This window comes from Hyla sarda, chromosome 3 (genome assembly GCF_029499605.1).
Source record: "Hyla sarda isolate aHylSar1 chromosome 3, aHylSar1.hap1, whole genome shotgun sequence".
Lineage (NCBI taxonomy): Eukaryota > Metazoa > Chordata > Amphibia > Anura > Hylidae > Hyla > Hyla sarda.
The window spans coordinates 239,946,220-239,967,619 of NC_079191.1; the positions used below are offsets into that span (position 1 = coordinate 239,946,220).

Genomic DNA, 21,400 nt, shown 5'->3' on the forward strand with positions numbered 1-21,400 from the left:
TTTTTATAATGGGGTAATTTGTGGGGTATTTCTAATATGAAGACCCTTCAAATCCACTTCAAACCTGAACTGGTCCATGAAAAATTGTGAGTTTGGAAATTTTGTGAAAAATTGGAAAATTGCTGCTGAACTTTGAAGCCCTCTGGTGACTTCCAAAAGTAAAAACACGTAAATTTTATGATGCAAACATAAAATAGACATATTGTATATGTGAATAAAAAAAAAATTATTTGGAATATCCATTTTCCTTACAAGCAGAGAGCTTCAAAGTTAAAAAAATGCAAAATTTTCAAATTTTTCATAAAATGTTGGGATTTTTCACCAAGAAAGGATGCAAGTTACCACAAAATTTTACCACTATGTTAAAGTAGAATATGTCACGAAAAAACAATCTCGGAATCAGAATGATAACTAAAAGCATTCCAGAGTTATTAATGTTTAAAGTGACAGTGGTCAGAATTGTAAAAAATGGCCGGGTCCTGATGTGTAAAATGGCTGGGTCCTTAAGGGGTTAAACATCATACAAACTCATCTGTACCTTCTAGTCTAATTTGTCTCCCTCGCTCCTTCAGCCCTAAGGTAAGATATACAAACACTACTCACAACCATAAACAAAGTTTGCAATCTCTACTTCTTAGCATGATGATTACCACAAGAATTAGCCAACATGAGCATCTTCATCACGTCTCTTAATGTGAACGGGTTGAATAATCCTAACAAAAGATCATTCTTATGGAAAGACGCTAAAAATCAAATCAGAGGTTCTTTTCATACAGGAATCCCACTTTGCTACCGGTAAACATCCATCATTAGCTTTTAAAAACTTTGCCCACATATTTTACTTAACTGCTCCTACCAAACAAGCAGGTGTTATCACAATGATAAGTAATTATTTTAATATATTTTGATCTCATAGAAAAAAATTGATGAGAAAGGCCAATACATCATACTAGTATGTGTCATTGACATTAAGCCATACACTTGTTGATATCTATGCACAATCATATCGAAACAGGTTCACTTTTTAAGCAAAGTCCTTCGCATTACAAGTAAAATCAAAAAAGGATGCCTCATCATAGGGGGTGACTTTAAATGCAGTCAGTGACACCTCCTTAGATGTCGCAGGTAATACTTCAAAACACAGAATATCTTTAAACATTTGGTTACAAGAAGTTGCGTTGCAAGTTCCCTGGAGCAAAAGACCATCTACATGATCAAATGGATGAGTTTTTTAAGATAAATGCACCATCAGTTGAGAGTCATATGGTGTGTTGGGAAGCGCACAAAGGGCATGTTAGATGATTACTCATACAAATAATGGCCAAACAAAACAAAAAGCATAGAGAAAAACTAGCTAATGTCTTTAAAAAGAACAAGATTTAGAGAGCACAAAATCACAGGCTCATTACTTACCTTACAATCCCTTAAAGGGTATAGACTTCACTTATATGAATTTATGACTAAAGATTTCAATGATCACTTAAGAAGGACAAAAACTTAAGTATATTCACACATAAATAAACCCACAACATTTATGTCTAGATTAGCCAGGGGCATCAGATACAAAACCGAAATTATATAATATTAGCTTATATAACAGACCCCTCATCAAAAACACATCTCACGCATCCTAAAGACATTGCTAACTGCATAGATAAATTCTTCAAAAACCTATATAACTTGAAACAGAACCACGACAACCCTCAACTGACCACAAAAGCTATTAAACAGTACTTAAGTGAATGCAGCCTCAATATTGACATAGAAAACTTAAACCAACCTTTCTCAGTAGAGGAAGTCCAAAAACAAAAAAATCTCCTGGGCCAGAAGGCAATTAGGCCAAGTATTACCTCACATTCAGATATGTTTTGGTGCCCCATCTGACCGACACATTTAATTATGCTAGGATAAGTGGCCAATTCTCCCACTCTGTTAGGTGCCAACATTATAACCTTACCCAAACCAGGAAAGGAGCCTAACTCGCCTGCTAACTTTATCAACATTGACATAAAATTGTTCGCCAAAATACTGGCATCAAGATCAAAAATATTATTCCTCAACTCCTTACATAATGACCAAGTTGGATTTACCCAGGGCAGACAGGCAAGTGACAGTATCAGAAACATTTTGACCTTAATCTCGTGGACCAAGACCAAATCCCTGGAAGCAGAGAAGGCGTTTGACAGGATTTACTGGGAATATCTATGGGAAACCCTTAAATCTATGAAATTACTACCCCAATTTATTCATACAATTTTTGCCTTATACTCCTGTCCTTCTGCCAGAGTTTTTACAAATAGTGTATTTTCTGATGCTTTTCAAATAAGTAACGGAACGAGACAGGGCTGCCCTCTGTCGCCAATACTTTCCATTTTAGCTATGGAACCGTTAGCCCAACATATTAGGGAAGATGCACTCATATCAGTTATCAACCACCCGACACGCGAATATAAACTAAACCTTTTTGCCGCTGACATTTTACTGTCATTATCAAAACCAAGAAGATCCCTTCCGGCATTAAAATCACAACAAAATAAATTTTGCATTATTTGTTACTACAAGGTTCATTCATCTAAGTCGCACATATTGAAAATACATCTCAGCAATAAGATGGAATCACAACCAAAATCTCAGCACCCCAATGTGTGGGAACAATCAGCGATAACACATTTAGGTATACAAATCCCTGCTAACCTAACAAAAATGGCTGAATTTAATAATCCTCCACTAATTACATCCATACAGAGTTTAATAAATACAATATAAAATCATGGACCTGGCTTGGTACGATCATGCTTTATAAAATGTTCGTTTTGCCCAAATTGACATATGTTCTAAGGAACTTACCCCTTCACATACCAAAACAATTACTTCAGAAATGCCACTCACAGATGTTACCTTTTATTTGGTATAAGACCAAACCCAGAGTAGCCTTTCATATGCTTTCCAAAAAACAACTACATGGAGGGTTAGGTTTCCCTGATTTCTCTTTGATTCATAAAGCTCAAATCATATGCCAGTCTTTAGATTGGCTCTTACCCACTTACATAAAAACTGTAGGTCATTCTCAAACAGAAAGCTTTCCATATCACTTATTGGTTACAATTGCTTCAATTTCCAAACAGAATATGAAGACCGTATGACACAAACAACCCTGTTATCATAATGACTCTAGATTCATGGCACTATTTAGGTACACATATCCCACAAGGGGAATATCTTATTGAAAGAGATGTTCCTTTGACTCTTTTAAGACAATGTTCAAAACTGAGATATTTAGGTCACTGGATAATGAAAGACATAAGATATGTATCTGATCTATATGAAAACAACTTATTGATCCCCTATGCGGAACTCAAACAGAAGTTTAATCTAGAAAAAACGACACCAAGATCTTACGCACATGTTGCATCTTATCAAAATTCTCTTCATGTCGATCCAAGGCATTTCAGTTTTGATTGGACATAGTAGCCCAACCCAGCAACAAACTGTTATCTTTGAAACCTAAAGTGTTTTATGATTTTATAAATGAGGACCATTTTCCGCAAGCCCTTCAGCACCATCAAAAATGGGAAAAGGAATTGAACACAAAAATTTCAATCAAGGAATGGATGGATGCGACAAAATTGGTAAAAAAAAAATCTACTGCCTGTGCAAGCCATATTTAGCTCACAACCCGGTGGTACTATACACCGGCTAGAATTAATAAAATGTACCCTGATTGCAATTACAGGTGCTGGAGGGGCTGCGGCGGATGTGGGAATCTGTTACAACTATCCTGGGCATGTCCTAAACTATCACAATTGAGACATTAACTCTTTACTCTCTAGTCTTACACAACAAAATATTACAATGTCGCCAGAATAATTTCTTCTCACAATTGGCTTAGACAGAATTGATCTTGATGTTAGAACCCCCATTTGTCATGTTATCTTAACGAGACTAGCCATAGCAGCAAGAAGGAAGAAAAAAGATGTCCCCAATATACAGGACATTACAGCTACTGTATCTGCATCGAATTTTCATGAACAAACATACGCTTGGCAAATTGGCAGAGGTAGTAAGTTTGAAATAGCTTGGAAAATATGGTTTAACCGTTTCTGTGTGAATAAGATGTAAATAAATTACTGTAACCTGTGTCATAAATTTTGCTCCTGAAGTCAATTTGCATCCATTTTCTCCAATTATATTACCTATAAGGTTGGTCATACATACTGGGTCATCAACAGACTTAGCAAGTCCCTGGAGGAGCGAGAGCGACGACTGGACACAAATATGTCAAGAAGCTAGAAGAAATCAGGTAACTCTCATTTACCGAATTAACTTATATTTAATACTCAATATGTTTCCAATACAACTAAATTAGTGACCATACATACTCATCGAAATTATTATTCCTCCCATTCATCTTTCAGTAAACATAGTTCTACTGGAAAATCATCTACTGATCCCATATCCCGATAGTTATCTTCATTTCACTATGTTATATTTATGTCTTTGTTCACATACAATTGTATGATACCCTATTATTTAGGAGTGCATGAAGTAATGACAGTGATTGTTTATATGAAAAATGTAATAAAAATTACTTGAACTGTCAAAGGAATATGATATCTTATATAATTAATTCACCAATTGCCCTATACTTACAAGGGATTAGACAAGAGTAGGGTCGGACGTAGCAGAAGGTCAGGGCAGGCAGCAAGGATCGTAGTCAGGGGCAACGGCAAGGAGGTCTGGAACACAGGCTAGGAACACACAAGGAACGCTTTCATTGGCACAATGGCAACAAGATCCGGCAAGGAAGTGCAGGGGAAGTGAGGTAATATAGGGAAGTGCACAGGTGAAGACACTAATTAAAACCCATGCGCCAATCAGTGGCGCACCGGCCCTTTAAATCGCAAAGACCCGGCGCGCGCGCACCCAGGTGAGCGGTGCCGCACACGCCGGGGCAGCACAGACGGGGAGTGAGTCTGGTAAGCGGGTCGGGATGCGCACCGCGAGCGGGCGCGTCCCGCATCGCGAATCGCATCCCGGCTGGGGACATTATCGCAGCGCACCCGGTCAGCGGGTCTGACCGGGGCGCTGCGAACAGGAGAACGCTGTGAGCGCTCCGGGGAGGAGCGGGGACCCGGAGCGCTCGGCGTAACAACAATGGGAGAGAATACTTTGGCACCATATGCACTTATGCTATATATAGCATGGCATAGGTCCAGTGAGTCTGCCCGGACTTTATGAGTAATATTGCCAGTTATATCAGTGGTACATGTGCTATATAGAATGTTACAAAAGTATAGGGCAATTGGTGAATTGATGATATAACTAGCGTATAAGATATCATATTCCTTTGGACACAGTGATATATTATTGCAACATATGGAATGGTGCTTTATAATGTAATTATACTGGGCCCTAAGCTCCATGTTTGTATATTGGTAAATCCTGTCTGTGAAGTCTCATTTGTATTTTAATGATGTTCAATAAAAATTAGATTTTTATCGATTTATCTAAGTGTAAGCTCTACATTTTTTTTTTGTGTGCAATGTTTACAAGTAGACTACTTAGTACTTATTCTTAGGCCGAGTGGACATAACAATGTTAATATGAATAAGGGTAAGATTATTTGAGATGTCCTGGAGGACTAATTTGTACACTACTAATAAAAAGTTTCATAAAATTAATTATAAAAAATATATTATTTTTACAATTAAATGGCCCCTTTCTAAATTTTTACTATTGCCGGCTACATTTTTAGGTCCCTGCCCGCCCAGATAAATTGGTCGCTGTTTAAAAATTAATAAACATTTGGTTCTAAAAAATATAAATTTCGTTAAATACAACTTTTTCCATCCCCACTGTATCTTTATTTTACTTTTTTTAAGGCACCCTACGAAATTTTATAAAAAAAAAAAAGTTATTTCCATCCCTTTTTTGGATCGCTACAGTAAAAAAAAGAATAAAAACTGCCTGCAAAAACGCCAAAGTTAAAACCCACATGGAGGTTTAATTGGCGTTTTTTCAGTCCCATAGACCTCTATGGAAGAAATATACCACGATTTCAGTGAAAAAAACACCATAGTCTCAACATGCTGCGATTTAGAAAAACTGCAAAGGAGCAGGAAAACGCCAAAGAGGAGTGAAAAAACGGCAACAGGATAAAAAATATGCCAAACTGAAAAACACCAAGTGGAAAAGACATTTTGCGTTTTCCTATTGACTTGCAGCTAACATCTGGCCACAGAGTTGTTGTTTTTTTTTTTTGGCATTTTTGCAAAAAAAAAAAAAAAAACAAGTGGAAACTTAGCCTGATGGTGCACAATATTGAGAGATGTGCAGAGTCATCATTTAGTTAGTTATTACCATTAGGTAAACATTAATTAACATACATAGTCCCTCTTTTAAGAAGCCTATTTAACTTTTTTTAACCACTTGAGTGACGTCTAAAATTACAGATGTATTGACCTACTTGTCACCATGCATTGGTTATCCTAATATATAGGTTAACTGTACACTTTAGGAGCCTTGGCAGGGTCAAGCATACCCATGCATCTGTTGGGGAATCCAGTCTTTACTTCTATGTATCATATAACACAATGCAGATTAAAAACCGAAGTATAACATGTAAAAAAAAACATTTACTTTAGAATTTCACTAAATCCTGCAATGTAGTTTAACTCTTTGGATGATGCACTGGAAAGACGTCAGGTAATCAAATGCTGAAATATAACAAGAGTGAATGAAGACCTGGCAAAGCTGAGGTTCGGGTCTACATTGTATATGAACAGGTTAAAGGTTGACTACAGTTTAGTTTACTCCAGCCACTCCTGAGTTGGATCTTGCATTTATATAATCTTTTCTGATGCAGGCTCATTGATATCTTTTTTTTTTTTTTTACAATTCTGTTAATAAAAAATAAATAAAAGCAAGATAGGAAATTTGGAACATTAAAAGTTCCTTTTCTTGACATCCATATGCAAAACTGCAATTTTCTATGAACAGAACACAGTGTTTAAAAGGTGCATGTGTGTTTTTTTTTTTTTGCCTTCATTTTATATATACAAAACTAAACACAGCTAGAAAGCTTGCGATTTTCTTTACACAACGGCAGCCATTCAGCAGCCTGATAAATAACTTTCTCAGCATGGAAAAGCTGCACAATGAATCTTTCCTTTAAAAAAAAAAAAAAAAGTGATGGCGTCACATTTTCTCACCAATGTGACTGTACACAAAGGTATAAGAGCATCATAATGATGGACGTTTTTCTCTTGCTGAAGATTCCAGACAATGCAGTTCTGAATAGTCCACAAAATCATCCTAGATGAAAATATTCATGTTTTTACTACCGATGCAACTGGTGTGAGTTGTCTTTTTACTGCTCAACTTCCTAGTACCTATGAGGCTGGTGGTACTGTGAGCTCTGTTGAGATGTTGTGGAATAACCCAATGTATTCTGGGGCTGAGAAGTTCCCTGAACATTGCTTTGGTAACCCAGACGTAAAGAGGAGTGCTTCAAAAGTTAAAGAGAAAAAAAAAATTATTACCAACCAATATAGTAAATATTAATACATTTCATGTGTGTTACTGACTAAGACAAATAATTAAAGGCTATGGACACATTTGAAATCACTTTTTTTTAATAATTATTATTATTATTGCATTATTGTATTTTTGGTCTTAAAACATTTTGCCCAAAAATTATCTGTTTTTCTTCTGTAACCTGAATGTTTTTATGTTAGGCTCAGAGAAAAATCCATCAGAAAAGCTGCTTGACAGCTTGTACTCTGGACCCTCTCTCACTTCTGAATGAACTTTGAAGATGATTTAAATTGACCTTTAATCTGATCATAAATCCTCTTAAAAGATGTTCAGTAGAGGAAAGAGATGAGACTGGAGACTGAGTCATCAGGCAACTTCTCTAACAAACTGCACTGAAGGGGACAGAAAGACTTGAAATTATTAACGAGCTATGGCACCATTTTATTAAATTTTTTATTTTACAGCATAATAAATACAATACCAAAATATGTATTTAAATAGTGTCCACAGCCTTTACTATGTCAATGTTAAAATCCTTATCAGACAACTTTGCATGTTGTAATACAAAAACAAAAAACAATACTTTATTGTGCTAATTAATCTCTACAAATCAATAAGCAATCTTTAGAGTACTGTTTTCCTAGAAAAGGTTAGGGACTGCTCAATATAGTCAAAACTTCTATATCAAATTGTCACGATGCCGGCTGGCAGGTAGTGGACCCTCTGTGCCAGAGAGGGATTGGCGTGGACCGTGCTAGTGGACCGGTTCTAAGCCACTACTGGTTTTCACCAGAGCCCGCCGCAAAGCGGGATGGTCTTGCTGCGGCGGTAGTGACCAGGTCGTATCCACTAGCAACGGCTCACCTCTCTGGCTGCTGAAGATAGCCGCGGTACAAGGGAGTAGGCAGAAGCAAGGTCGGACGTAGCAGAAGGTCGGGGCAGGCAGCAAGGATCGTAGTCAGGGGCAACGGCAGAAGGTCTGGAAACACTGGCAAGGAACACACAAGGAACGCTTTCACTGGCACTAAGGCAACAAGATCCGGCAAGGGAGTGCAAGGGAAGTGAGGTAATATAGGGAAGTGCACAGGTGAAAACCCTAATTGGAACCACTGCGCCAATCAGCGGCGCAGTGGCCCTTTAAATCGCAGAGACCCGGCGCGCGCGCGCCCTAGGGAGCGGGGCCGCGCGCGCCGGGACAGAACAGACGGGGAGCGAGTCAGGTAGGGGAGCCGGGGTGCGCATCGCGAGCGGGCGCTACCCGCATCGCGCATCGCATCCCGGCTGGCAGCGGGATCGCAGCGCCCCGGGTCAGAGGACGTGACCGGGGCGCTGCAGCGGAGGGAGTGAAGCGAGCGCTCCGGGGAGGAGCGGGGACCCGGAGCGCTCGGCGTAACACAAATAGACTTATAATGGATCTGTTTTCAATAAATGGAAATATAATTAGCCCTAAAAGACGACACCAGCACGGTATGGTGTTTTAAAATAACTGATATAGTGTTGAGGCTGTAGGAAAAAAGTTACAAAAAAAATGGTCCGCCATGGGTCCTGCAGCTGCCTTTTTATCTGCATCTGGTCCTCTGCTGCTCCTGCAATCTGCCTGCTTCCAAGACAAGAGCATGAAGCAGGACCTTTCTGCTTAGCCAATCACTAGCCACAGTGGTATCCCATCTCGGCAAGTGTTTGCTGGCTGAGCCAGCCGCCCTGCTTCAAGCTCTTGTCTCAGAACCAGGCAGTAGTCAAAAGAAGCAGAGGACTGGATGCACACAAAATAGCAACTGGAGTGGAGCATCGGGAGTAGGTAAGTTTTTTTTTACAGCCCTAGCAATAAAGAATAACCCATTTGGGTAGGGTCACATGTAACGGATTTGCATGGGGGATGATGGGGGGGGGGGGGAACAGCTGAAGGTACACTATAGGGTCAGGTCACTGGCAGAACCACAGTGTAAAATACGCTGCTGATCAGTTACGTGTGACCCTACCCTTAGGGTGTATTCACACGTACAATATCCTACCAAAATTTGATGCACAGGACCTGAAGCTGCAGATTTTATGCTGCAGAGTTTAATGTAAATGCCTGAACACAGCTTCAAATCTGCAGCATCAAATATGTGCAGGATACTGTACGTGTGAATTAACCTAACAGCAGGATTTGTTGCAGTTTAATTTTTGGGCATACAGTCATCGCCGTAAATATTGGCACCCCTGAAATTGAAGTATTTTTCACAGAAAAGGATTGCAGTAACACATGTTTTGCTATAGACCTGTTTATTCCCTTTGTGTGTATTGGAACTAAACCAAAAAAGGGAGGAAAAAAAGCAAATTGGACATAATGTCACACCAAACTCCAAAAATGGGCTGGACAAATTTTTGGCACCCTTTCAAAATTGTGGAAAAATAAGATTATTTCAAGCATGTGATGCTCCTTTAAACTCAACCGGGGCTAGTAACAAGTGTGGGCAATATAAAAATCAAACCTGAAAGAACTGTCTGAGAATTGAGAACCAAAATAGTGTAAAAATATCAACAATCTCAAGGTTACAAGTCCATCTCCAGAGATCTAGATTTGCCTTTGTCCACAGTGTGCAACACCATCAAGAAGTTTGCAACCCATGGCACTGTAGCTAATCTCCCTCGGCGTGGACGGAAGAGAAAAATTGATGAAAGGTGTCAACACAGGGTAGTCCGGATGGTGGATAAGCAGCCCCAAACAAGTTCCAAATATATTCAAGCTGCCCTGCAGGCTCAGGGAGAATCAGTGTCAGCGTGAACTATCCGTCGACATTTAAATGAAATGAAACGCTATGGCAGGAGACCAAGGAGGACCCCGCTACTGACACAGAGACATAAAAAAGCAAGACTACATTTTGCCAAAATAAACTGAGTAAACCAAAATCCTTCCGGGAAAACGTCTTGTGGACAGATGAGACCAAGATAGAGCTTTTTGGTAAAGCACATCATTCTACTGTTTACCGAAAACTGAATAAGGCCTACAAAGAAAGGAACACAGTACCTACAGTGAAATATGGTGGAAGTTCAATTATGTTTTGTGGTTGTTTTGCTGCCTCTGGCACTGGGTGCCTTGAATATGTGCAATGCATCATGAAATCTGAGGATTACCAATGGATTTTGGGTCGCACTGTACAGCCCAATATCAGAAAGCTGGGTTTGCGTCCGAGATCTTGGGTCTTCCAGCAGGACAATGATCCCAAACATACTTCAAAAAGCACTCAGAAATGGATGGCAACAAAGCGCTGGAGAGTTCTGAAGTAGCCAGCAATGAGTCCAGATCTAAATCCCATTGAACACCTGTGGAGAAATCTTAAAATTGTTGTTGGGAAAAGGCGCCCTTCCAATAAGAGAGACCTGGAGCAGTTTGCAGAGGAAGAATGGTGCAACACTTCTGCTGAGAGGTGTAAGAAGCTTATTGATGATTATAGGAATCAACTGATTTCAGTTATTTTTTCCAAAGGGTGTGCAACCAAATATTAAGTTAAGGGTGCCAATAATTTTGTCCAGCCCAGTTTTGGTGTTTGGTGTGATATTATGTTCAATTAGCTTTTTTTCCCTCCCTTTTTTGGTTTAGTTCCAATACAAACAAAGGAAATAAACATGTGTATAGCAAAACAAGTGTTACTGCAATCCTTTTCTATAGGGCAAGTTGCAGGAATTCCCACAGGGGGTTCTTTCCCAGAGAGAAATTCCTCGGCGTTTGGTGTGAAATCACTTCTCCGTTGCGGCAATAAGATGGCAGAAACTTCGTAAATTAGAGGGGGGAGGGGGGTTATTATACAATCTGGTTACAAAAAATTATAATAAAAAGCAAAAAAATTTAATAAAAGGAAATGCAATAGCAAAATTAGGATGACGCGTTTCAAAAGGGTATCCCTTTCTTCCTCAGGTCCGTTGGTATAGTGTGACAAGTGTGCTTATATACAGTGTCAGGGGTGACTGACACTGTTTATAAGCACACTTGTCACACTATACCGACGGACCTGAGGAAGAAAGGGATACCCTTTTGAAACGAGTCGTCCTAATTTTGCTATTGCATTTCATTTTATTTTATTTTTTTGCTTTTTATTATTATTTTTTGTAACCCGATTGTATAATAACCCCCCCCCCCTTCTAATTTACGAAGTTTCTGCCATCTTATTGCCGCAATGGAGAAGCGCTTTCACACCAAACGCCGAGGAATTTTTCTCTGGGAAAGAACCCCCTGTGGGAATTCCCGCAACTTGCCCCTATATTATTGCCACCGCCTGCCAGCGGTCTCGGCAGAAAGCTGCTCCCGTTCACCTAATGAATATCATCGGGCACCCCACTGCTCACCGCGATCTCCATCTCCAAAAATCTGTTTTTTTCCATGTGAAATCTGTCCATATTCAACAGAAACATGTATCATCATCTGTATGTAAAAATTGTGTAACTCAATGACATAAAGCAGTGGTATCAGTGTATCAGGATTTTACCAAGGCTCCCTAAACCATTGCATCGTGCATATAGTAGTCCACTTTTGCGCCCACATATTAGTTAAGTCTCACACTGTGCCCCCATATAGTAGTAGGGGCCCCAGGTAGTATTAGACTTTTTCCCTGTAGTATTAGGCCGCCACCTGTAGTACTTTTAGGCCCCTCTGTAGTAGTATAAGACCCCCTGTAGTAGTATAAGTTCCCATGTGTTAGGTCACCCTGTAGAAATAATAGGCCCCCAGTATTTATTAGGTCCCCTTTAGTATCATTAGCCCCCCTGTAGTAATATTTATCCCCTCTGTAGTAATATAAGCTCCCCTGTAGTAATATTAGCCCCCATGTAATAATTTTACACCCCAACCCCCCTTTCTTATTCTTAGGCTTCCCCCTACCCCAGTAGTATTATTTGGTCCCCCTGCAGTTTTAAGCCCCCTCATGTCTCTGGAGCATGCATAGATGAGCTAGCCCCTTGCACGGCAGGCTGCTACTGAATCCTCTCCTCTCTATTTTGCACTGCACCTGCTATACAAAAAGGAGAAAGATCAGAGCAGAAACCTGCTGTGCCCTGCAGCTAACAAAAAAATCATAACATAATGGCCGACTTGGCTTCACAGGGGGGTGGCAGGAGGCAGAGAGCAAGGAGCATGATGCATGCACAGCAATTGCTCCCGCCTGCCTATTTGACAGGCAAGGAGCGAGAGCTATGCAGAGCTACAGATGTCCCACCCCCACCCGCATTTCTGGACTTTGGACTCATGCCAATCCGGCTGGAGACCAAAGTCTGTGCATAAGGGACACCTCGAGTGGCAGCAATTTCAAATACAAGAAAACCACCAAAGAAGACATTATTTCTACAGGACAAATATTTTTATTTTACAAAGGGCCTAACAGATCAAAGGTTTTGCTTCATAACAGGTACTCTTTAAACAATTCTTCAAGCTTATTGAATTTTTTTATATAAGCCACTGTGCAACCAATGTTGTCAACATATCACAGTCCTCGCCACTGCTACTTAATACTTATCTCAAGTGACATCCCCACTATGACATGGGACTTGATGAAGTTTCAGCAATGGCTATTTATTGCTTCAGGTAAGAGTGGTTTAGTATTACATGGAAAACATGTTCCAGTGCTCTGCCAAGTCTTCTTATCTTACAATGAAGAATGGAAAGAGTCTTTCATAGAACAACTGATGAGAACTGGTAACACAGGGTCAGCTGTGAAAAGTACCCTGGCTGGTATGTGCTGCTGTTTCTGTCCTCTTCCCATTCACTGCTGTGTAAACTGAAAAAAGTTACACTATGTACCAAAATGTCATTGCTTTTGCATTCCTGTAACTAGGATTAAACTAAGTAACATACAATATACGTATCCTTGTACACCAGCTTCAAAGGGAATGTGTCACCAAATGTAATTTTTTTTAGAGGTTGAAGGGGTAATCCGGTGGAAGACTTTTTTTTTTTTTTTTTAAATCAACTGGTACCAGAAAGTTAAACAGATTTGTAAATTACTTTTATAAAAAAAATCTTAATCCTTCCAGTACTTATTAGCGGCTGTATAATACAGAGGAAATGCTTTTTCTTTTTGGATTTCTCTTCTTTCAAGACCACAGTGCTCTCTGCTGACCTCTGCTGTCCATTTTAGGAACTGTCCAGAGCAGGAGAAAATTATCATAGCAAACATATGCTGCTCTGGACAGTTCCTAAAATGGACAGCAGAGGTCAGCAGAGAGCACTGTGGTGGTGACAGAAGAGAAATCCAAAAATAAAAGCATTTCCTCTGTAGTATACAGCTCCCAAAAAGTGCTGGAAGGATTAAGATTTTTTTCAATAGAAGTAATTTACAAATCTGCTTAACTTTCTGGCACCAGTTGATTTAAAAAATAAGTTTTCCACAGAGCCATTTTAGAGAATTGGTCAACTACAACCCAGATGACCGTATTGCCACCAGAAAAAGGAAGGTCAGTAATAAAGTCCATAGCAATATCGGTCCAGGGAAGCTCTGGAACTGGCAAAGCTGTAGAAGACCCGCAGGTTTGGAACGAGGGGTCTTGTCCTGGGCACAGACCGAACAGGAATGGACAAAATAAATGACATCCTGTTTTAAAGTAGGCCACCAATACTGTCTGGAGATGAGCTGCAAGGCCTTACAAATACCAGAATGAGCGACCAGAAGAGAGCAGTGACCCCACTTCAAGACTAGGAGTCTTAAATGAGGAGTTACGTAAGTTTTTCCGGGAGGCAGGTGCTGAAGAGTTGCTGGTGCTGCAGAGATGAGACGTTCAGGAGGAATAATATATTGAGGAAGAGATTCCTGGTCAAGAACATCAGAGGATCTAGATAAAGCATCACCTCGATAATTCTTCCCTACTGGATGGAAGTGAATGAAGAAATCAAATCTAGAGAAGAACAGAGACAAACGGGCCTGCCGAGGGTTGAGATGATGGGCAGTCTGTAGATAGAGCAAGTTCAGAATATATAGTAACCGGATGTACAGAACCCTCCAAAAGATGACGCCATTCTTCCAAAGCCAGCTTAATTGCCAAGAGCTCTTGATCTCCAATGGTATAAGAGAAAAACCTGCAGGTTACGATTCCTCCTTTAGAAGACTTCTGCGTTAAAACTGCGCCAGCTCCAACTGAAGAAGCATCCACCTCCAAAAGAAACTTGCCTTGTCTAGATTAAACCGGAGCTGAATCGAAGGTGGACTTTAACTGTTTGAAAGCTTCTTCAGCTCCTGGAGTCCAAACCTTAGGATTGAAAGTCTGCTTGGGGAGAGAGACAATTGGGGCTACCAAGGTGGAGAAATGAGGAATAAATTGCCGATAATAATTGGCAAAGCCGAGAAAACGCTGAATAGCTTTCAAGCTGGAAGGTCGTGGCCAGTCCAGTAGAGCGGATAACTTGTTTGGGTCTATTTGAAGACCTTGACTGGAAACAATATAACCCAGAAAAGGAAGACTGGTTTTTACAAAGGTACACTTCTCTAGTTTTGCATAGAGATGATTGTCTCGGAGATGTTGAAATACTTGGCAGAGGTGAAAGCGACTAGTCTGAACATTGGGCGAGTAGATGAGAATGTCATCCAAATAGACAACGACACAGGAGTATAGGAGGTCACGAAATATATCATTGACGAACTCGTGGAAGACTGCTGGAGCATTACAGAGTCCGAATGGCATGACAAGAGACTTGAAATGTCCTTCACGAGTATTAAACTCCGTCTTCCATTCATCTCCTTCTCGTATACGAATCAAATTATAGGCCTCACAAAGGTCTAGTTTGGAGAAGATCCTTGCTCCACGCAAACGATCAAATAATTCCGAGATCAAAGGAAGAGGATAGCGGTTCTTAACAGTAATTTTATTCAAGCCTCGATAATCAATGCAAGGTTGCAAAGAACCATCTTTTTTCTTCACAATGAAAAATCCGGCTCTGCCAGGGGAAGAAAACTTTGTGATAAATGCTTTCTGAAGATTTTCTTGGATGTAATTAGTCATGGCCTGGGTCTCAGGGACAGATAAAAGGAGATTTTTGTTTACTTACCGAAAAATCTCTTTCTCGGAGGATCCATTGGGGGACACAGACCGTGGGTGTATGCTGCTGTCTCTAGGAGGTGTGACACTATGGTAATAAAAAAAAAGTTGGCTCCTCCCAGCAGGATATACCCACCTTCAGGCCCCGAGCTAATCAGTTTAAGTTCCAGAGCAATAGGAGGAGACCAACAGGTCAAGAAGAAACTCAAACTGTCCGAGAACCAGAAGAAAAAAAAAAAACATAACCGAACACACCCTCGGACAGAGAACCAAAGGAAACCCCAAAAAGCTGTGTCCCCCAATGGATCCTCCGAGAAAGAGATTTTACAGTAAGTAAACAAAAATCTCCTTTTCTCTATCGGCTCCATTGGGGGACACAGACCGTGGGACGTACCAAAGCCGTCCCTTGGGTGGGCAGATAAGCAGTCAGGCAGACGGCCGATCCACTGCCGCCTGCAACACTTTACGACCCAGACTAGCATCAGCCGATGCGAAGGTATGAACTCGGTAGAACCTAGAGAAAGTGTGCAAAGACGACCAGGTACTATTCTGGAGAGCCCAGGATACCCCAACAGAACGGGTAGAATGAGCCACAACCCTGAAAGGAGGAATCTTCCCCTTACAGCGATAGGCTTCCAAAATGGCGGACCGAATACACCGAGAAATGGTGGCCTTGGAAGCAGGTTGTCCCTTATAACGACCTTCCGTAAGGACGAAAAAGGAATCACACTGACGAAATGAAGAAGTGATGGAGAGATAAGACCGAACAGCCAGAACTACATCCAGCTAGTGTAGTAAGCGCTCCTTAGGATGAGAAGGAGCAGGACAAAAAGACGAGAGGACGATGTCCTCATTCAGATGAAAGGCCAAAACCACCTTAGGCAAAAAGGAAGGATCTGGCCGGAAAACAACCTTGTCCCGGTGGATCACCAGAAAAAGAGAGCGGCAGGAGAGAGCTGCCAATTCAGACACTCTCCAGATGGAGGTGATAGCAACAAGAAATGCCACTTTCCAAGAAAGGAGGCAGAGAGACACCTCTCTAAGGGGCTCAAAGGGTTCACCCTGGAGGGCACTCAGAACCAAATTAAAGTCCCAAGGGGGAGAGGGTGACCGATAAGGAGGAACAGCATGCGCCACTCCTTGAAGGAAGGTCCGGACATGAGAATTAGAAGCCAGGGGCCGCTGGAAAAGAATAGCAAGGGCCAAAACCTGACCTTTAAGGGAACTGAGAGACAACCCCAGTTCCAACCCCGACTGCAAAATGGAGAGAAGACGGGGAACCGAGAAGGTTATCGGGGATAAGTCCTGAGCTTCACACCAACGAAAATAAGACCGCCAAATATGGTGGTAAATTCTTGCGGAGGAGGGCTTACCAGTCCTGAGCCCTCAAAACCGCGGTCTCAACCGCCACGCCGTCAAATGCAGCGACTGTAAATTGGGGTGGCAAAGAGGACCCTGAGAGAGCAGGTCCGGACGGAGCGGAAGGCGCAGTGGAGCGTCATCCAGGAGCCTGACTACGTCGGCGTACCACGACCTTCGGGGCCAATCTGGAGCTACCAGAATGGCAGGAACGTCCTCTGTTTTGAGCTTCCTCAGCACCCTGGGAAGGTGCGGAAGGGGAGGGAACAGATAGGGTAGGGCAAACCCCGCCAAAGGAATCACTAGGGCATCCACGGCCAGAGCCAGAGGGTCCCGGAACTTGGACACAAAAGGAAGGATCTTCCGATTGTGCCGGGATGCGAAGAGGTCCACGTCCGGAATGCCCCAGAGGTTGCAAAGTTGCGCGAAGACCTCTGGATGTAGAGACCACTCGCCGGGGTCAGGTGAGGACCGACTGAGGAAGTCAGCTTCCCAGTTGAGCACTCCCAGAATGTGAATTGCCGAAATGGCCGGAACCTTGCTTTCCTGAGACCTGGGTCCGAAGGGAGCAGACCCCCGACAGAAGCGCCAGACGTTTGTCCGGCGGGAGGCAAATTCGGGCAGAGGCCGTGTCGAAGTGAAGTCCCAAGAAGGTTAGAGACTGGGTAGGACGGAGGACTGATTTGTCCCGGTTGACCATCCACCCAAAGCGATCCAAAGTGTGGAGAGTGACGTCCAGATTCTCCAGAGTCTGGGCTCTGGTTGGAGCCTTGATGAGAAGGTCGTCCAGGTAGGGTATCACCGAGATTCCCCTTGACCATAACAGGCCCATCACTGGCGCAAGGATGTTTGTAAAGACCCGAGGAGCCGTGGCCAGACCAAAGGGGAGGGCTACAAATTGAAAATGCCTCTCCGGAAGCGGAGGTACCGATGATGGCCTGGAAATATTGGCACATGGAGGTAGGCATCCTTGATGTCCACAGATGAAAGGAACTCCCCTTGTTCCAGGGACGCCACCGCCGAACGGAGAGATTCCATTCGGAAGTGGCGGATAAGAAGATGGCGGCTGAGACGCTTGAGGTCTAGGATTGGTCGTACAGAACCGTCCTTCTTGGGAACCACAAAAAGATTGGAATAGAAACCCCGAAACCGTTCCCCTGGAGGAACGGGAACGATACCCCCCTGGAGAAGCAGAGACTGGGGAGCCTCTCGAAATTGCTTCGCCAGAGAAGGAGACCGGGGGGCCCGGGATCGAAAAAAGCGATCCCTCGGAAGGGAGGCAAATTAAATTCGGTAAGCGTTGGACACCACGTCCCTGACCCAAGAGTCCTGAATGTGTGAGGTCCAGATGTCTCGAAAAAGTAAGAGACGACCTCCCGCCCGAGAAAAAAACGCGGGTGGGGGCACACTTCATGCAGAATTGGGTTTCCGGTTGCCTGATTTGGGCACAAAACGGCCGGACCGGTTGGAGTCCAACTTTCAAGACGGGCGTGCCCGGAACGAGGGAGCCTTCTTGTCCCGCGAAGGCGCCTGCTCGGACCCTTTGTAGGAGCCAGAGGTCCGAAAGGACCGAAAGGAAAAGGACTTCCTTTGGGAAGTAGGGCGAGCCTTATTCTGAGGCAACAAGGAACTCTTACCTCCAGTCGCCTCAGAGATAATCTCATCAAGGTGCTTGCCAAAAAGATGGCCACCCGTAAAAGGAAGCTCAGTGAGAGACCTTTTGGAAGCGGCATTCCAAGCTTTAAGCCACATAGAGCGGCGGAGAGCCGCTAGGTGACCCACAGCAAAGGCAGACCAATGGGCTGACTGCATGGAAGCTGCGCACAGGAAGTCCCCAGCTTTAGAGCATTGGAGAGCCATAGCAGATTGATCCTCTGGGGGGGGGATCCCACTAAGATACCCTTATGGAGCTTTTGGCACCACTCCGACGGGGCCTTGGACACCCATGTCGAGGCAGCGGCATCTGCCAGAGGCAGTGTAGTCGCCTTAGAGATCCGGGAGATTGGTGGATCCACTGAGGGAGGGGAAACCACCTTAGCGACAAAGTCCTTGTCAAATGGATAATGTTCTTGAATCGTCTTGATTCCCGGGAACCTCTTGTCTGGATGTTTCCATGCAGATTCCAGAATGTCGTCAAAGTCAGTGTGAGAGCTGAACCTTTGAGGAGCTGGCTTAGCACGATGAAAGGATACTCCTGGAGTGACATCCGAAGATCTTGGGTCCTCTAAGTGAAAGGTGTCTCTTATGGCTGTCACCAATGAGTTCACTGTTTCAACTGAGTCCGAGTCAGATGCCGGCTCGGAAGCCTCGTCCGCCAGTTCACCAGGAGAATGAGAACGAGTAGAGGCAGTCCTGGAGGGGGGCGACCCTGACCGGGTACGCAACTCTGGCATGGCAGAGCGGCGACTCCAAGAACATCCTCTGGAGGAGCGACATTTGTGCCCAGATGACAGGGGGGGGGGTCGGGACCCACGAGGGGAACGCTCACGTCTATCTGAAGACTCAATGGAAGAGTCAGACGAGGCACCCCTAGTACGCTTGTGAGAGCGTGAAGTATGTGGAGACGAGGAGCGGGCCCTCTCAGAGGCCCTGCGCAGGGAAGACCCCTTCAAGGCGGACACCACTTCCCGGGAGCCCTCAGCCACTGAACGGGAGACTTGGGTCAAGTCAGCCATATACTAGATCAGGGAAGAAACCCAGGCTGGTGGAGCAGCTGAATCCACTGTAACCGAAAGGGCATCAGGGGGTACCAGGGGGTCTGGGGGAGCAGTGGAGCAGGCAGGGCAAGTGGGCTCAGTAGAGCCAGGCATCTTGGTACTACAGTGCTTACAGACAAAATAAGTCACTGACGTTCCAGGTTTCTGTTTAGAGGGAGTAACAGCTCTGGGTACGGACATTATGAGAAAAAAGGAACGTTCTCACCCTAGTCTGTGTCCCCTGGCAGCTGCAGTGAGGAGAACGGCTCCGTGCAGCTAGTGTGAGAAACAGGCCAGCCAATAGTAGAGGGAGGCGTGCCTGAAGCAGAGGCACTAACTAATTGGCCCCTTTTGACTGAAAATCGCGCCCACGGTGCTGATTGGAGGCTACTTCGCGCCTCTGAAGAGCTCCGACAGCCCTGTGGGCAGAGCTATAGACAGGCAGAAAAGAAGCTGTAATGGCGCCCGCTCCTTGTCCCGAGCGCACGTCCAATACGCCGGCAGAGACTGCCGGAGATAGTGAAAGTAAGCCGGCTCAGAGAGCGGCCGGCGCGTAACAGCGCCGCGGCTGTCAGCCGCATATAAGGCGCTGCGTCATAGTCACAGTAACCACACCCACACACACACACACAGTGAAGTACACAATGAAAACATAGAGTACATGCCCATAGCAGCGCCGTGGCTGTCAGCCGCATATAAGGCGCTGCGGTCGTAGTCACAGTAACCACACACACACACAGTGAAGTACACAATGAAAACATAGAGTACCTGCCCCTAAGATGCCACTGCTCCCCAGAATAAAAGTCCAGCCCCTGAGGGGGGGTGAACAGCGCATATACGCAATGTCTGTGCCCCCTTACTCGCAATGGGGAAACAGGGAACCGGAGTCCCTGAGTCCCCACCTGAAAACAGGAAAGAAAAAGGAATAAAAAACTGAACACATCCCTATACTAGGAAAACAAAAAATCAGAAGACCTGCTCTGGAGAATTCCAGACCATGTCCATCTCCTTGAGACACTAAGCTTAAACTGATTAGCTCAGGGCCTGAAGGCGGGTATATCCTGCTGGGAGGAGCCGATTTCTTTTATTACCATAGTGTCACACCTCCTAGAGACAGCAGCATACACCCACGGTCTGTGTCCCCCAATGGAGCCGATAGAGAAAGGGTAAATGCTGCCCCAAGGAGGTGTGGTCCCGGGCAATGAGTCAATAGGACAATCGTAGGGATGATGAGGTGGTAGTATTTCGGCTTGCTTCTCACTGAAGACGTCAGCAAAGTCCAGGAGAAACGATGGCAAACCGGCACGAGGAGTAGGAGACATCAACTTAGACAGTAGTGTAGAAAAACAGTTCTTATAACAGTAGGATCCCCAATGGAGTACTTCTCCAGTTTTCCAATCAAGTTGCAGGGCATGTAATTGCAACCAAGGAAGGCCAAGTAGTAGAGCGGAGGTACAATGAGGAAGTACATAGAAAGAAATTTTTTCCTTATCCAGGACTCCAACCTGCATAGATAAGGGTTCCGTGCGGAATAGCACAGTACAGTCCAGTTTTTCTCTGTTGACCAAAGAAATGTACAAAGGCTTCAAAAGGTGAGACACCAGCAGATGATACCTATGTACTAAGGAGGCATCAATGAAATTTCCTGCAGAACCAGAGTCCAGGAAGGCAAGAACGGAAATTGTCTCTTTGGAGGGAAGAGAAAGCGGGACTGTCAAATTCAAGCAAGGAAAGGAGGTATTCACACCTAGGGAGGCCTCTACCACATACCCTAGGTGCGAGTGTTTCCCTTAGACTGAGGAAGCAGA

At 43.6% G+C, this 21,400-nt stretch overlaps 1 protein-coding gene and 1 long non-coding RNA gene across 8 annotated transcripts in view; one reads left to right on the top strand and one right to left on the bottom strand.

The window, feature by feature from the left end:
* Positions 1–4,212: 4,212 nt before the first annotated feature.
* LOC130362205 (uncharacterized) overlaps positions 4,213–21,400 on the top strand; it is a 53,489-nt gene continuing 36,301 nt past the window's right edge. The window contains exon 1 of the long non-coding RNA XR_008891317.1: positions 4,213–4,300. This is a non-coding gene — a long non-coding RNA (uncharacterized LOC130362205). The remainder of the gene's footprint in view (positions 4,301–21,400) is intronic.
* CDK19 (cyclin dependent kinase 19) overlaps positions 4,294–21,400 on the bottom strand; it is a 438,492-nt gene continuing 421,385 nt past the window's right edge. For 6 of the 7 annotated variants that reach the window (XM_056566332.1, XM_056566331.1, XM_056566326.1 and 3 more), the window contains one exon: positions 4,294–7,507. In XM_056566332.1, the coding sequence (XP_056422307.1) occupies positions 7,385–7,507 (123 nt within the window). In that variant the 3' untranslated portion in view covers positions 4,294–7,384. Of the gene's footprint in view, positions 7,508–13,159; positions 13,287–21,400 lie in introns of those variants that run through there. The other variant, XM_056566330.1, reaches the window with a different exon arrangement.